This window comes from Pseudorca crassidens, chromosome 1 (assembly GCF_039906515.1).
Source record: "Pseudorca crassidens isolate mPseCra1 chromosome 1, mPseCra1.hap1, whole genome shotgun sequence".
NCBI classification, from domain to species: domain Eukaryota; kingdom Metazoa; phylum Chordata; class Mammalia; order Artiodactyla; family Delphinidae; genus Pseudorca; species Pseudorca crassidens.
In genome coordinates this window covers 83,937,144-83,954,572 of record NC_090296.1, presented here as the reverse complement: position 1 = coordinate 83,954,572, position 17,429 = coordinate 83,937,144, and the positions used below count along the sequence as shown (strand labels likewise).

The 17,429-nt window shown below is 40.8% G+C and overlaps 1 protein-coding gene across 1 annotated transcript in view; it reads right to left on the bottom strand.

Annotated features, from left to right (window-relative positions):
* Positions 1 to 6,893, bottom strand: part of EIF2AK4 (eukaryotic translation initiation factor 2 alpha kinase 4) — a 114,187-nt gene extending 107,294 nt beyond the window's left edge. Inside the window, exon 1 of the mRNA XM_067742646.1 lies at positions 6,646 to 6,893. Coding sequence (XP_067598747.1) covers positions 6,646 to 6,789 — 144 coding nt within the window. The 5' untranslated portion in view covers positions 6,790 to 6,893. The remainder of the gene's footprint in view (positions 1 to 6,645) is intronic.
* Between the last annotated feature and the right edge of the window lie 10,536 nt (positions 6,894 to 17,429).

Below are 17,429 nucleotides of genomic sequence, written 5' to 3'. Positions count from 1 at the left end.
ACGCAGGTCAGGGGAGGCCTCTTGAGCAGGGGATACTTCGAATATTGAGATAAGTGAAAATCTTGACATGAAGAAATCTGATAGCTCTTCTAAAATTGTGTATGCTTTCAACCAACTGCTTTTCACCAAATACTCCATTCTTCTTTATTTATGTATGCTTTTTCCAAAAAGGATTTGAGGCAGTTTATATTATCTATATATCATGAGAAAGGGGAGGTTGAGGGAACATATACACATATGGTCCAGACACTTGACCAACCTTGCAAGGTAGGTGCAATCTCCTTTGTACAGACATTTTACAGACAAGGCGGCTCAGGCTCAGACTTTCAGTTTCTTGCCCACCAACACACAGCAACAAATCTGGACTTCAAATCCAATTCTGACTCCCAAACCTGTCTTTTCCATCAGCCCTCCCTTGTTAATGCCAACCCTGAGTTGCTGTGACTTTCCCTTGGAATGTCCAGGCAGCCAGGGCAAAAAGAGAAATGCGGCATTATCAGAAAAGAAAAAAGATAAAAATTCTTCTAAGGGTAATAAAGTACTTAGCAACATTAAATTCTAATAGAAATTTATAACATGAACCTTACATGTGGCACCATGAATCACACAATCAGCTATGTATACAAAATACGTAAGCTTGGTTTTTATTTCTTTTTAATAGAATCCCTGATTTTTTAGCTGGATACATTTCCCAGACGCCTTTGCAGCTCAATGTGGCTACTGGATTAATTTCTGGCCAGTAAGATGAAAGAACTGTAATATGCAATTTCCAGGAAGTGAACTTTATCAAAGGAAAGGGATGAAACTTCTTCATCCCCTTCTCATTCCACCTAGCTGGAATGCAGATGTGATGACTGGAGGTCAGACAGTCATTTTAGACCACGAAGGGCACTTTAAGGATGGCAGAACAGCAATTCAGAAAAAGCCGTACTCCAGACTTTTACATGTAAAAAAATAAACTTTGTTATTTTAAGTTTTCTGTCATATGTAGCTAAACCTAATCCTAACCAGTACAGGCTCACTGGAAAAATAAAAAATAAAGTCAGGGAACAGTGCTTTCAGAGGTAAGAACAGAATATTTGCCAGCCTTCTCTCAAGTGAACTGAGAGGCTTCCCAACATGTGAAGATGCTTTTATGCAAAACATGTTTAGGATACCAAGTGTTAGCTCATATTAGGGCACTCAAGGACTCCTGGAGCTGAACAGGACTTGATTAAAAAGTTCAACAATCAAGATGTTCTAAAGATTAGGATTGGGTAAGACCTCCTTCATGCCTTTAGAAGATAAATGGTCATTAGAATTCAATGTTGATAAAATCTTTGATTTAACCTGCACAAGGAAATAATGAATTCCTGGAATATTTGTAGGTAAAAAAACTCAAAGTAAGGGGTAACCAAAATTTTTTGAGAGCACCTAATGAGAGGAAAACACAATGCAGAATGTATAGCTACAAAGTGTACAAAATTCTACATGAGAAAAAAGATTTGTTTTGAAGACTGAAAATGCAAGTGACATGAAGGCAGCATAATAAGTAGTCATGGAGAGAAGGGCACGCTACAATGAGAGATGAGTTAAATTTGCTTCTCAATGAGATCGTGAAGTTGGAGACTCTCCTGAAGTACCATCAAATAACCAAACAAATCTTCAAGGTATAAAAAGTGAAAGAATAACAAAACTCAGTCCTAAAACATAAGAGAGGTAATGCTCATTTGGACTAATCCCCCCTAGAATTAAAAAAATTAAAAACACTAGCTCTTCAAGAAACAAAACCCAAGGATCTTAATAAACCCCACAGGATGAGGAACACTGACCAAGGGGACCCTTTTTTTTTTTTTTTTTTTTGCGGTACGTGGACCTCTCACCGCCGCGGCCTCTCCCGTCGCGGAGCGCAGGCTCCGGACGCGCAGGCTCAGCGGCCATGGCTCAGGGGCCCAGCCGCTCCGCGGCATGTGGGATCTTCCCGGACCGGGGCACGAACCCGTGTCCCCTGCATCAGCAGGCGGACTCTCAACCACTGCACCACCAGGGAAGCCCGGGGACCCTCTTTTCAGCCCAGTGCACAACACCTGGAAGAGCGCCCGGCCAACACTGGCAGAAACCCCAGTTTCTCAGTCTGAATGTGGTTTTCTTGGGCACTTCCTCACACTCAGGCCCCCAAAAATAAACTGATGTAAGCATGTGTCTATTTCTGTTAGAAGTACTGGAGTGAAGGATAAGACTATAAAAAACTGAGAATTTTATCAGCCATTCCACATAGGAGCAAATCTTTTGGTTCCAAGGCATGAGGGTTAATGACAGCCTGCGATTAAACTTTACTGGTTTACAAGATGAGCAGCAGAGTGAGGATGAGGTTTGGGAAATTAATTAAAAATACTAACACAAAAGGGAGAGGGATGGACTGGGAGTTTGTGGTTGGTAAATGCAAACTATTACATTTCGAATGGCTAAACAACACGGTCCTACTGTATAGCACAGGGAACTATATCCAATCTCCTGGGATAAACCATAATGGAAAAGAATATTAAAAAAGAATGTATCTATGTGTAAAACTGAGTCAATTTGCTATACAGCAGAGACTGGCACAACACTAAATCAACTATGCTTCAATTAAAAAAAAATACTAGCACAATTCTTCCTTTACACAGCCATGTAAATATACTTGACATTACTGAACTATACACTTCAAAATTGTTAAGCTAGTATATTTTATGCCATGTGTTTTTAACCACAGCACATAAAAGAAAAAGTTACACAATTCAAACCACTTTCAGGTGTTTGGTCTAGAATTGTTACCTAGATTCTGCTCATCACATCCCCCTTACATTTTGATGGCAAGACTTCGCTCAGCATGGCCTCTTGTTTCTTACCTGCCTCCATTCTCACATGCTGTAATGTGGGGAAGAAACTAGTCTGCGTGAAAAAACAACAAATCTAGAAATAAAGTAACATGTGCAAGCTAGATAATCTGGGCAAGTCTTTGGTTTTAAGTCTGTGAAGATGCCCCTCCCCGCAAAAAAAAATGATGACAGTAAAATCTAAGAAATTAGATTTTATGTCAAATGCCTTAATCACTGACTTCCCCCCATATCTCTTTTTCTAAATAGACCCAAATACATTTGGGAATTATTTCAGTTAATAAAAAAATTTTGAGAGCTTTTTACCAGGCACTAGGCATGTACATGTGAACAAATACAGAGACTCTGTCCTTATGAAGCCAGCCTACTCTCATACAAAGTAAAGGTGGCATTTCAAATTAGTGGAAGAGACTGAAAAAAATCATCTGTGTTAGTCTAACTGGCTAGTTGGGCGTGAAAGTGGGCAGCCTAGATTCATACTCAGACAGAGGTAAGAACTTTAAAAAATAAAAAGCTATTTCTATATTTATTTGATGGAAGTTTAAAAACAAAGTCATGAAAGAATTAAAAGAAAGTCTTGAAGAATTCAATCTTTTGGTAACACTGGAGCAGGGAAAAAAACAAACCACAGGGATCATGTAACAACAATAAAATGAAAAAAACAAGGTCATTTTGACTATATTAAAGTTTTAAAAAATTGCATAAATTACCTAAATATCAAAATGCATAATGGTTAATTAGGGAAAAATATTTGCAATATATGACCCCAAATGCTAATTTTCTTAACATATAAATTAACATCTAAATAGCTCTGACATATGAATAAGAAAGAAGACAATAGAGTGTAAAAATAATCCAAACAACATTGAACAGTTCACAGAAAAAAATCCATGGCTTACAGGCAAAGGTGGTCCTCATAATTTACAACTAAAGAAGTAAAAATGTTTCATCTATCTACTGGCAAAGATGAAAAAGTCTGACACTACAGTGTTGGTGAAGATGTAGGAAAAGAAGCACTCATACACTACCGGTGGGCCCAGAGACAAAAGCAAGGCTTTAGGAGGGAGGTTTGCAATAGCTATCAAATTATAAATGAGCAGACCTTTGGCTGACAGAAAATTAGCCAAGATAATTAAGTTAACAATAAATTTATAACTCTAGAGGAAATTATATTTTCAACTAGTGGTGTCCAAACTTTAGTATGTAAAATAATTTTTAGCATGTACTCCCAAAATGTTATTTATAAATAACATACATATGTTACTAAACCAAAATCTACATTATAACACATCCCCCAAAAAGAAGTTTAAAAAACTTCAGATGCTTAAAAAACCTAAAGTTTACTCAGGTCAATAATTCTGAGCTGAATTTACTGGCAACAAATTTGGCCTGAATTGACATGAGGCTATTGATTGTCTTTATCCATCCCACTGAGTGTGAATATTTGAATATTCACATGGTTTGCTGTGTTTGATTCTGCATGCTGCTCCAGACACTGAGTGAGGTATTAGGTAAGTATGGAATGTGCACATGTGGCCATGAACACAAACACTTCTGAATTCTGAAATGTATCAGGCCTCAGGGTTTTGCATAAAGGATTGTGGGCTTGCATAACCTTTCCCTAAAGAGTGGCGAGTAATAAGTATTTGTTGAATGACTACATTTTTTTAAAAAACGTTTTTAAACTTTTTTTTATTGAAGTATAGTTGATTTACAGTGTTAATTTCTGCTGCACAGCAAAGTGACTCAGTTATACACATATATACAATCTTTTATATTCTTTTCCAATATGGTTTATCCCACGATATTGAATATAGTTCCTTGTGCTATACAGTAGGACCCTGTTGCTTATCCATTCTACATGTAATAGTTTGCATCTACTAATCCCAAACTCCAAGTCCATCCCTCCCCCACCCACCCCCCCTTGGCAACCACAAGTCTGTTCTCTATGTTGAATGACTACATTCTGATTCATCCTTATGACCACCAATTATTTGCCTAGCAAAGTGTTAAGGCTATTTGCCCATGTACCTCAGGGTACAGCTATCTGAATCCTTCTACCTGCCTATTACAGTTTTTGATTTTGTTTGCTCTACTATCTTGTTATAAAGACCACCAGCTATAAATTCTGAGTCTATCAGTATCCCTACCTACAGCAGTACCTTTTTCTTTTCTGTTTTCTTGCAGTCTTAGGACCAGATAATTAAGCTGTGTAAAGTAAATAAACTGTCTCTGAATGAAGTCTTAGGAACTTTGTACTGAGCCCCCGTGTACACTTTGCAACAGGTATTTTGGCTTCATGAGCCGAATTCCTGGTTCTCAATGTTTGGGAACAGAGAAGTTAACCAGATAACCAGAAAGTTACATTGTTATTTTATTACAAGCTTGTATAAGGGGAATATTTACATTTTTACTATTTCAGCTTAAAAATAACTCTTGAAATTAAGCACTAGAAAAGTAAGCTCCCTGAGGGAAGGGGGTTTGGTTTGGTTTGTGCTTGACTGTATTCCCAATACCTAGAACAATAAATAGTTAATGAAGGAAGGAAAACATTGGGTGAGAAGGAAAATGTTTTGCCCTGACAGCTCCCGAAGATCCTATTTCTTGAGAAAATATCGGATGTGCTGATAAGGCACATGTTGTAAAATGCCAGAATTAAAGGTAGATGAAGGGGGCTTCCCTGGTGGCGCAGTGGTTAAGAATCCACCTGCCAATGCAAGGGACACGGGTTCAAGCCCTGGTCCAGAAAGATCTCACATGCTGTGGAGCACCTAAGCCCCTGTGCCACAACTACTGAGCCCGCACTCTAGACCCCACATGCCACAACTACGGAGCCCACGTGCTGCAACTACTGAAGCCGGTGCACCTAGAGCCCATGTTCCGCAATAAGAGAAGCCACCGCAATGAGTAGCCCCCACTCACCACAACTAGGGAAAGCCCGCGTGCAGCAGCAAAGACCCAACACAGCCAAAAATAAATAAAATAAATAAATTTAAAGGTAGATGAAAGAAGGTACTACTTTTTAAATAATACTATAAAGAGTTTGGTAGATAATTCTTCAAGGATGATGAGGGAAAGACTGTCAGTATCAGCAGCTTATAATGTGCCTTAACTTACTTCCAGACAAAAAGGAAAATAATATTTTAAGTCAAATGCCATTTTAAAAGGGTGGACTCAGCACACTCCCTCTCCATTACAGCTAAGAAGACTGTATTCCATACTCTCTAAGCGCCTTGGAGAAAGGTACAGAGGAAAGTTGCTCCACACAGCACAATACAGGGAGGATACCTGAGGAGTACAATGGGATTACATGGTTAATAGTTTTGAACACAAACGGGAAGGTAAGACTTCTGACTGAAGGCATCAGTAAGATCTGTGCAAGAGCCCCCAAAGCGTTCCCAAAGTTGCAGTGGGTCCCTATGGATGCGCTGTTGTATCAAACTCAAGGGCTGTCAGGGAGGAAAAAAGGCAGGACAGTAAGGAGGCAGGGAAGTTATGGAACGTCAGTGGGAATAAGAAACAGGGCCAGGTAAGACTGGAGCCGACGGGGGGGAAAGGCTGTAAGAGAATTCGTCCCAGTTGGGGGTTCTGGAGACCCGCCAAGCGGCTGCGTGCGCAAGGACAGAAAGTGAGCGTGGGTGGAATCGCGAGGGATTAAAGGACTCCAGAATCCTAAGCTGGGGTAGGCGGTTCGTTTCCGGCAGAGCCGGGCGGGCCTGGCCGGGGTAGATCGAGCCAGGGGAGCTGGGCCGCAGCACGCCAGCCCCGACCAGACAAGCCACGTTCCTACCCGTCCGCACGCGTCCGGCCGCAGGTCCTGGAAGTCGGAGCCGTAGATGGCCTCCAGGGCCTGCAGCTCGTGGTCCTGTCGCTGTGGGTAGCTCTCCGGCGGCTCGTCCCGGCCACGCCCGTGGGCCCCGCGGCCCCCAGCCATGGTAGTGCGGTGGGCAAGGCAAGGCAAGGCGGCCTTGCGGAGGTGGGTGGGCCTTAGGCGGGCTTCGCTCCGGGGACGGGACCGTGGGCGGGGCTCCAAGCCGGAGGCGGGGTCAGGGATGGGGAGAGCTCCGCGCTTGGGGGAAGGATCGCAGCCGGAGCTCCACGCCGGGAGGGGGCGTGGGGGCGGGGCGTCGAGCCGGGGGCGGGGTCACGGTGGGGGTGGGGCTCGGCGCCCAGCAGGATCCCCGCCGGAACTCCGCGCCCCTGGCCGCCTCTTGAGTGAGAAGCGGTGTCATGAACGCTATTAGCGCGTGAGCAGCTTCGGCATGGGAGCGAGACTGGGGGAAGGTTTAGCCCACATTCTGCTGGGGGAACTGAGCGGGGGAACCTGAAGGGACGTGGGAGATCAAATCCATCAGAATGGAATGATAATGCCAAGGGGTATGGTTTTCACGAAGTAAGTCTCTCACAGAAGTGCCTGCTGGAACTCCTTCACTCTGGCATTGGTAGGAGACAAAACTCTGAAGGGCAGACTTTGATGGGTTTTCCAGCCGCTTTGACTCCCCTTAAGCCTTCCCAGAAGACGACCAGGAGTAAAAATCGAGACCACTACTCCCCTCCCCGCCAGTTTTTTACCCTCGAACTCGTCCCCTTAACCATAGATTCAACATCCCAGTGCATGTTCTCTGTTCCTACATGTTGACCCTAGGGGTCAACAGTACCACCATGCAATTTCAACTGAAAAATGTCTTTCCACTCAGGCATCTTATGAGCAACACTCCCATGAAGAGAATTATGTTGCATGCCCAGTTTACTTAATGTGAATTGAGGAGGTCTTTCTGTTATATCCTGTCTCCAATCATATTTTTTCAAGTTTATAAAATAACCTATCTACCCAGACATTGTCATTACATTTCATTTTCAGTTGGCTACTAATGCTGCATGTTGATTTAGAATAATCATATCGTATTATCTCAAGTTAAGTTTAAGTGACATTTCCTTCTGTCTGCCTTGCTTACCCCTATACTATTTGCTTAATAGTGATTATTTATACTATTTGCTAAATAATGATTATTTAAGTATCTTGCCGTCATCTATCTACTCAGTTGTGGCCAGATAACACAAAGGCACTAGTTTGACCCAAGGCCCCTTCAAACCATCTCCTCTTTCCCTCCCCTAGGGACCTGTTCTTTTTCCAGTGATGCCTGTCTAGGTAAATGGCACCCCCCCCCCTCCCCATTGGCCCAAGCCAACTAAGAGTAATCCTGGATTCCCTCTCTCTCATCTCTCACATCCAGATAGTTACCATTTCTTCCATTCATCCACTTCACTCCATCCCACTGCCACTAACTTGGTTCAGGTCACCATCATCTCTTCCCTGGATGACTTCAACAGCTGGGAAACTAGTCACTGCTTTCATTCTTGCCCCACTTTAAGCCATTCTTCCTATTGCAGCCAGAGTAATGTTTCTAAATTTAAAATATGATCATATCACCCCAGTTCTTAAAATCCTTCCATTTCTCCATTTTTTAAATTAAAATACTGTAGTTATGGAAAAATTTCACACATACATTAAAAGTAGGGGAAATATTACAATACCCCCCTGTACTCACCACTTAGCTTCAACAAATTTAGAATCTTATTCAATCTTATTTCATTTCTCCCCTCTCCCCACCCCTCAACACAGACACAAACATGCACACACACACCTCCTTAGGAGTGAATCTTAAAGAAAATCTAAGACATCATATTCTTTTTATAAACACTTAAGTACATATCTCTAACAGATAAGGACATTTTATGAACATAATACTGTCCTTATACCTTAAAAATATAACAGTTGCTTAACATTATTTAATACCCAAATTATGTTCAAAATTCTCCATCTGTCTAAAATTAGAATCTGTAGTGTATGCTGGACCTATAAAGGATATAATGAAAACAATCAGCAAAATTTGAAGGGGGTCTTGTGGATTAGACAGCATTATTATATCAGTGTTAACTTCCTGAGTTTAATGATTGTACTGTGGTCAAATAGAAAGTGTCCTTGCTATTAGGAAATTTCCACTCAAACCGTAAGGGGTAATAGGGTATTACATATACAGTTAGCTCCCAAGTGATTCAGAAAATAAAGAGAGAGATGATAAGTCAAACATAGATGTCGACCATTGGGGGGAATTTAGGTGAAGGATATGTGAGAGTTCTTTGGATAATTCTTACAACTTTTATGTAAGTTTGAAGTTATTTCAAAGTCAAAATTTCACAACAAAAACCCTGGCAAACTGTTCTCCAAAGTGTTGTACTATATTATATTCCCACCAGTTTAGGAGAGTTCTAGTTACTCTGCATCTTTGTCAGTAATTGTTATTGTCAATTTTTAAAATTTTAAACATTGTAATTGGTGTGTAGTAGTATCTCACTGTGCCTTAATTTACATTTCCCTAATGATTAATAATGTTAATTAGCTTTTCATGTGCTTATTTGTCATTCATATATCTTCTGTCTTTTCATATCTTTTGCTCATTTTAAAAATTGTATTTTTTTATTATATTGAGTTTTGAGAATTCTTTATATTCTGAAGTAAGTCCTTTATCAGATATGTAATTTGCAAAAATTTTCTCCCAGTCTGTGGCTTGCCTTTTCATTCTCTTTTTTTTTTTTTTTTACGGTACGTGGGCCTCTCACTGTTGTGGCCTCTCCCGTTGCGGAGCGCAGGCTCAGCAGCCATGCTCACGGGCCTAGCTGCTCCACAGCATGTGGGCTCTTCCCGGACCGGGGGCACAAACCCATGTCCCCTAGCATCAGCAGGGGGACTCTCAACCACTGCGCCACCAGGGAAGCCCTCTTAACAGTGTTTTACAAAGAGCATAGTTCTTACTTTTGAGGGAGTTCAATTTATCAGTTTTTATCTGTTATGAATCGTGTTTTGTCATCCTATCCAAGAAATTTTTGCCTAACTCAAAGTCACAAAGATTTTCCTCCATGTTTTCATCTAGAAGTTTTATAGTTTTCAGTTTTACATTTAGGCCTATCATGAGTTTTAGTTAAAAAGTTAAACACATACCTACCATATGACACAGCTGTTCACTGCTAGGTATTTATTTACCCAAGAGAAATGAAAGCATATGTCCATAAACAGACTTGTAAATGAATGTTCATAAGCCCTTAATCACCAAACTGAAAACAACACAAATGCTCATCAAAAGTGATGGACAAACTTGTTTCTTGGTAAAAACAAATTGAGATGTATCAATACAATCAATGGAACACTATTCAGCAATAAAAAGAAATATGCTATCTATATAATAATAACATGGATGAATCTCAAAATAACTATGCTGAGTGAGAGAAGCCAGACAAAAGAGTACATATTGTATGATTCCATTTATATAAAACTCTGAAAATACAAACTTAGTAATAGAAGATAAGCCATTGCCTGGTATCAGGATAACAGAGATGAGCCACAGGGAGGGATTCTGGAGGGATTCCAGTGGGACAAGAAGAAACTCCTGGGAGTGATGGATATATTCATTATCTTGATTGTGGTGGTAGTTTCACAGGTGTTTGCATATATCAAAACTGATCAAACTGTAGAATATATGCAATTTATTGTATGTCAATTATACTCTAATAATCTGTTAAAAGGAAAAGGTTGTTGTTGTTGTTTTGTTTTGTTTTACAGTGCTTTGTTTGCATTAGGATCCAAACAAGGTCCACACATTGCATTTGGTTGCCCTACATGAAATAACTCAGCAGTCTTGGATCATTCGAAAGTAAAGACTGGTACTTGCCTGGCTTCCGGCAGATAACCTCTAAACTCTTGGAGCATCCAGACTGGTAAGATTGTTTTTGTGTAACTGGGGTTCACAAACAATTTGTCAGGACACTCCAAGATTTCCTTATTCTCCAGGCCCTCCCTAAACCCTTATCAGTTCTCCAAGGAAGAGACTCTACTTCCTCATGACCTCCCTGCTCCCCAAAAGTACATCTCCTGGTCTTGCTGTTTACCCTCAACTTCCCAAAGAAAAACTTCCAGACTGTTGGTCGTTGTGCCCAAATTTTAAAACTATATTCCCTTTCATTCCTGAAGGATATTTTCACTGGATATAGAATTTGGGGTCAGTGGTTCTTTTCTTTCAGCCCTTGAAAATGTTATGCCACTTCTTTCTGGCCTTTGTGGTTTCAATTAGAGCTCTGCTATCATTCACATTGTTTTTCCCCTATAGGTAAAGTGGCATTTCTCTATGGCTACTTTTAAAGATTTTTTTCTTTGTCAGTGTCCAGAAGTTTGATTATGATGTGTCTTGGTATAGATTTCTTTGGGTTTATCATGTTTAGCGCTCACTCAGCTTCTTGAATCTGTAGGCTTATGATTTTTGCCAAATATGGGAAATTTTCAGCCATTACTTCTTTGAATACTTTTTGGGCCCTGCCCTCTCTCCTGTCTCCTTGTAGCAGGTAAAAGCACTTAATTGTTCTTACAGCTCTCTGTGGCCTGGCAGGAGTAGGAGAGGCAAGGTGGCTCCTGCTGCTCAAGAAATTATGAAATAAAAATTGCTTTTTTTATTTTGCATCAATTTGTGGGTATTTGTATGCATTTACATATTTATATATCCAAATGAGTCTTGTCCTTTAAATTCTGGAATAAGTTAAGTATATATTTTTATTCCAAAGCTGTGCCATTACTTACAAGTCAGACTGTGAGTCGTAGTATTTTATAGTCATATCTCATCTTTTAGCAAAGAAGATACTGTCTTGATCACTTAATTCACCAGAATTGGTCCTAGATAACTTTTGGCTCTATCAGAAAATTCAAATTTATTCTTAAAGGACATATTTGTTACCATCAGCAAAAGAATGTTTCCTTTTATGATACAGGAAAGAATATTCCAACTTCTGAAGTTAGTTATAAAAGAGAGTCCCAAATAAGTGTTAAGATATTCTTCAACAGTTAAACACTTCCCAAGGTGACTCCTTTAAAGGTGATAATATTCATGGATATTTTAGTTTTGGCATACTTGCTATTAAAAAATTAGTCAGGTTTCTTTATAATCACTATGTGTAGATGTGTGTGTGCATGTGTCTATGTGTCTGTGTATATGAAATTACTGAGGCTTTCTGGGGGAAGGGGTATTCAATCTCTCACCTTCCAGATATTTTTGATGAATTTAATAGCAATCTATAGGTGCAAGGACTATTACAAATTAGGAAACTGCATTAGGAGTTATAGATTCATATCAGTAGAAAACCATTTCCCAGTCCACATATTGAGATAATTTGGAATATGCAAATTATTAGTAAATATAATTAGTAAATTATTATACTAATTACATTACTTACGATAATTAGTAAATTATTAGTATTAGCTTTTTTAAACAGATAATTTCTTTTTTTGTTGTTTGGTTTTTTTGTTTTGTTTTTTGTCTTTTTGCAGTACGTGGGCCTCTCACTGTTGTGGCCTCTCCTGCTGCGGAGCACAGGCTCCGGACGCGCAGGCTCAGTGGCCATGGCTCACGGGCCTAGCCGCTCCGCGGCATGTGGGATCTTCCCGGACCGGGGCACGAACCCGTGTCCCCTGCATCAGCAGGTGGACTCTCAACCACTGCGCCACCAGGGAAGCCCAACAGATAATTTCTTTGATGGTAATTTAACATACCCCAAACTAAGAACCATAAAGTAAACGTATTTAGCCCAATAGTGTAAAGGTTAAATTGTAGACTTCTAAATCTTTAACCAAAAGCCATTTTGTCCTTTGTTAATTGCAAAGTAAGTGGTTCTTCCATTTTTTGAAATACAGGACTTGTTAGGCAGTGCTTTATTTATATCTACAAAGAGAGAATTCTTTAAAATGTTGAAAGATGATGCTTTTTTTCCCTTTTGATATTTGTTGTCTTTAAGCATCAATAAACTGGAATCAATCTTATATAGTTACGTTTCATTGATTTCCTATGATGTGCCAGGTACTGTTAGAGATTTTCATTAATTTGGTATTTTATTGTCCTCTAAACAGCCTTGCAATATAGGCGTTTTTATCACTATTTGGTAGAGGAGGAAACTGAGCTTAGAGAGGTCATGTAACTGCCCAGTGTCACAAGTGGAAATAGGGGAGCAGGCATTCAAACCCAGGTCAAACTGACACCAACATCATACTGCCCACCTTCCCTGTGCCCCGGATACTAGACTCTTTATCTTGAGGGAGTTGGTAGGTTTGCCTGTGTAAAGAGACAATCTGAGTATACTAAGCTTAAGTACTCCCCCAAAAAAGTTATTTAAGTGACATAAATTTATTGGAGACCAGTATGTTTTTGGACATGAAATATTCCAGTAGTTCAATTCAAAGATGCCCAGAGACTTTATTATCAGCTACCACTTTCATTTTACAAGGACCTAGGATATCCTTATTGCCACCAATATACACAGAGATTTTTTTTTAAGCCCTAACTCAATATCTTCCATTCCCAGGAAATAAAGTCTATGCTGTCTTAAATATTGCAGGCCCCAGTTTTCATGACTCTATCTGCCAGGATAGGCTGGGTTATACTGTGATAATGAGCAGCTCCAAAAATCTTGGTTGTTTAGTATAATAAAGATTTATTCCTTGCTTATATAAAATTTGTTGTTATGTCTGGGTGGTCTCTAGGGCATCCGCAACCCCCCCCCCCCGCCACAATATGGTAGCTCAGAAACACAGGCTGCTTCAATATTTCAACTCTTCAACACAAGTCCCCTTCCACAATCACAATGGCAGGGCAGCAGAGAGACTTGAAAATCACAACAAGCTTTTCACTGCCACAGCTCAGAAATGACTCGTCACTTCTGATCACATATCATTAGTCATTATAGTCACATAGCCCTTCCCATTTGCAAGGACAGCCAAGAAAAATAGTCTTCTGTGTGCCCGGAAAAAGAGGAGAATGAGATACCATTGAACACTAGTAATGTTTACATAATAACCTGCATTGTCTGTGTCTTTTGTATAGGTATAGAATTAGCCATTTGGAAATAGAACTACTTATTCCAGATGCGTAGCCTGGGGCCATAAGGATCCCTCTTTCCTCAGCACACTGCTGCTTTGGCTTACCAACTCAAAACACTTCCAGCTTTTCTCTTCTCTCCATCTTTAGTGAGAGGCCATGCAGGGACATGTGAGAGTGTAGTGTTGGGGACAGGAGGCAGGAGGAAGAGACCTTCCATGATGAAAAGGAAGAAGGAAGGGGAAATAAACCCATAGGCTCCTCCTTACTTCCCCCCACCTTCCCCTTGGGCTTTGCAATTATCCCAAGTCCTATTCCATCTCTTCTGTCCCCTACTCAGCTCCCTTCCTGCTCTTCAATAAATGCCCAAGAAAGTTGGAATCCAGGAATTCTTTGGAACATAAATGGATCCTATTTCATTCTATAGGTTTGGAAAGACGTTATTAGCACCTACACGTAAATTTTGCCTATCACCACACCATGGGAGTGTAAGAGAAAAAACAGAGAAGGAAGTAGGCTTTTTTTTTTTAATTTTTAAAATTTTTGTTTATTTATTTATTAGTTTTGGCTGTGTTGGGTCTTCGTTGCTGTGCGCGGGCTTTCTCTAGTTGCCACAAGCAGGGGCTACTCTTTGTTGCGGTGCACGGGCTTCTCGCTGTGGTGGCTTCTCTTGTTGCAGAGCACGGGCTCTAGAGTGCGCAGGCTTCAGTAGACATGGTGCGTGGGCTCAGTAGTTGTGGCTCGCGGGCTCTAGAGCACAGGCTCAGTAGTTGTGGCACAGGGCTTAGCTGCTCCGCGGCATGTGGGAACTTCCCAGACCAGGGCTTGAACCTGTGTCCCCTGCATTGGCAGGCGGATTCTTAACCACTGTACCACTAGGGAAGCCCGGAAATAGGCTTTTAAAAGTTACCACAGAGATTTATCATCATGCAGTTTTGGAGGCTAAGTCCCAAGATCGGCAGTTGGCAAGCTGGAGACCCAGGATTGTAGATGGTGTTGTTCTAGTCCCGTCTAAAGGCCTGAGAACCAAGAGAGCTGATGGTGTCCTTCCAGTCTGAAGGCCACCAGGCTTAACACTCAGAAAAGCCAATGTTTCAAGTTTGAAGGCAAGGAAAAGCTTATATACCAGCTTGAAGGTTGTCAGGCAGAGGAAATCCTCTCTTACTCAGCTTTTATGTTCTAGCCAGATCTTCAACTGATTAGATGAGGCTCACCCACAATAAGGAAGGCAATCCTTTCACTCAGTCTACAGATTCAAATGTTAATCTCATCCAGAAATATCCTCATAGACACACCCAGAATAATGTTTGGCCAAATATCTGGGCAACCGTGGCCCTATCAAGTTGACACATTAAATTAACCATCATACCTATTTTCCCATGGTTATAAGAGGTAAAATCCCTAAGCAAATCCCAGGAGGTATATGATTAAGGAACAGGTGATTGGAGAAAGCTTCGAGAATCTGTTCTATTCCACATTTCTGTATTCCTGCCTTCCCAGCACAGGGCATTAACATTAGTTAAATGAGTGGACTGCTGGCACAAGGAGAAGAGTAATTCTTTCAAACACTGTGAAGAAAGTAGACCTTTGGAGAGCTAGGTAGACCTACAGACTGAGTAGGACCTCCCTGGGAGTCCTTAATCCCCAGAGCCTTTCCTTCTTTTTGCCCCACTCTGCCTGGGAACCCTATCATCCTGTTTATTATTTCTATAGGGAAATGGATCCTGAGCACTACACAACTAACTTTAAAACTCTGGGAACGCAAAGTGTTTTTAAGCTGGGAGAATGCCTTCTTATACTATTCATTATGGGAGAAAAATGTAAGGAAAAATTACTAAGCACTATCTAAGAGCCAGAGGTTGCCCATTTTTTTATTCCATTTTCTATTATTTGCTTTTAGTGTAGCTCCAGAAAGTTTTGGATAAAAATTAGCTAGCACATAAATATGTGGGCTGGTGGTCCTAATCACCTGCCTTCAGCTATGGCTGTGTACCAGTTTGCTGCCAGGTGTTAATATTGGCTAGCTCATATCCCTGTAATACCTGTACACGGTCAGTAACTGAAGAGGACTGTAATTAATTTATGTGGTTTTTTACCTCTTCTGGTTTCATTCCAAAAAAAAATATCTAAAAATGAGACCTTTGGAAGGATTTTTTTGTTAAAAGGAAAACAGATGTTATGGCAGATTTAATTTTCCTTAAATGACTGCAACAATCTCATTCCACCTGCTGTTCTTACAATATGATGGACACTGCCTCCACTGAGAGGTGTAGTCTCTGTCCTTTCCCCTTATATGTGGCGGCTTTTGACTGCTTCAACAAATAGAGTACAGTGGAAGTGATGTTCTGTGACTTCTGAGATGAGTCATAAAAGTCGGCCACCTTCCTGCCTTGTCCTCTTGGGACTCTTATCTTGAAATGCTCACTTTTGGAACATAGCTTCCACGCTGTAAGAAAGCCAAGCAGCCACAGGAAGAGGCCACATATAAGCATTCCAGCTGACAGGCCCAGCTGAGGTCCCAACAACAGCCAGCATCAGCTGCCAGACATGTTAGTTAACAAGCCTTCAGATTCCATACCCTGGCTGTGACTTTGAGCTGGTCCAGTTGATATCATGTGGAGCAGAGATAAGCAGTCCCAATGGGTCTTGCCAGAATTGCATATTTGTGAACAGAATAAGTGATTGCTGTTGTAATTTAGGCCACTAAGTTTGTGATGAGCAGACAGGTATAAATAACACTACTATAGACATTTGACATATATTTAAATCATGTCCAATCGCTTACATCAATCTTACTTTTTTATTAGAATATAGTTGCTTTACAATATTGTGTTAGTTTATACTCTACAGCCAAGTGAATCAGCTATACGTATACATATATCCCCTCAATTTTGGATTTCCTTCTCATTTTGGTTACTACAGAGCACTGAGTAGAGTTCTGTGTGCTATACAGTAGGTTCTCATTAGTTATCTACTTTATACTTAGTACCAATAGTGTATTTATGTCAATTCCAATCTCCCAATTCATCCCACCGCCCCCCCTTTCCCCCTTCTTACATCAATATTAAATTATCTCGTAATCAGTGAAAATTTCATATAGCCCATGGCCATAAGAAGTATACCACTCTGATCTCATCCTTGGTCCTATATTGTCACAAGGCAATCCTTCCTCAAGTCTGAGGATCATGGTGACCCCTCAGTTTATCAGGTTCTTTTTTTTTTTTTGGCTGCGATTGGGTCTTCATAGTTGCGTGTGGGCCCTCTCCAGTTGCAGGGAGCTGGGGCTGCTTCTCGCTGTGGTGCGTGGGCTCCAGGTGCACAGGTTCAATAGTTGTGGCTCTCAGGCTCACTAGTTGTGGCTCACGGGCTGCAGAGCGCAGGCTCAGTAGTTCAGGGGCACAGGCTTAGCTGCTCTGTGGCATGTGATATCTTCCAGGACCAGGGTCTGAACCCGTGTCCCCTGCATTGGCAGGCAGATTCTTAACCACTGCGCCACCAGAGAAGCCCCTGTCAGGTTATTTCTTGACTCAACTAACCCCAAACCCTAACACCAGTTTAGGGGCTGGAGAGAATTTACTGGTATCTTCTCGGAATATAAAATGAGAGGTTTCTTGCTTTATTAAACACTCTTTACATCTGAAAAATTGAAAAATGTTTTCTACAC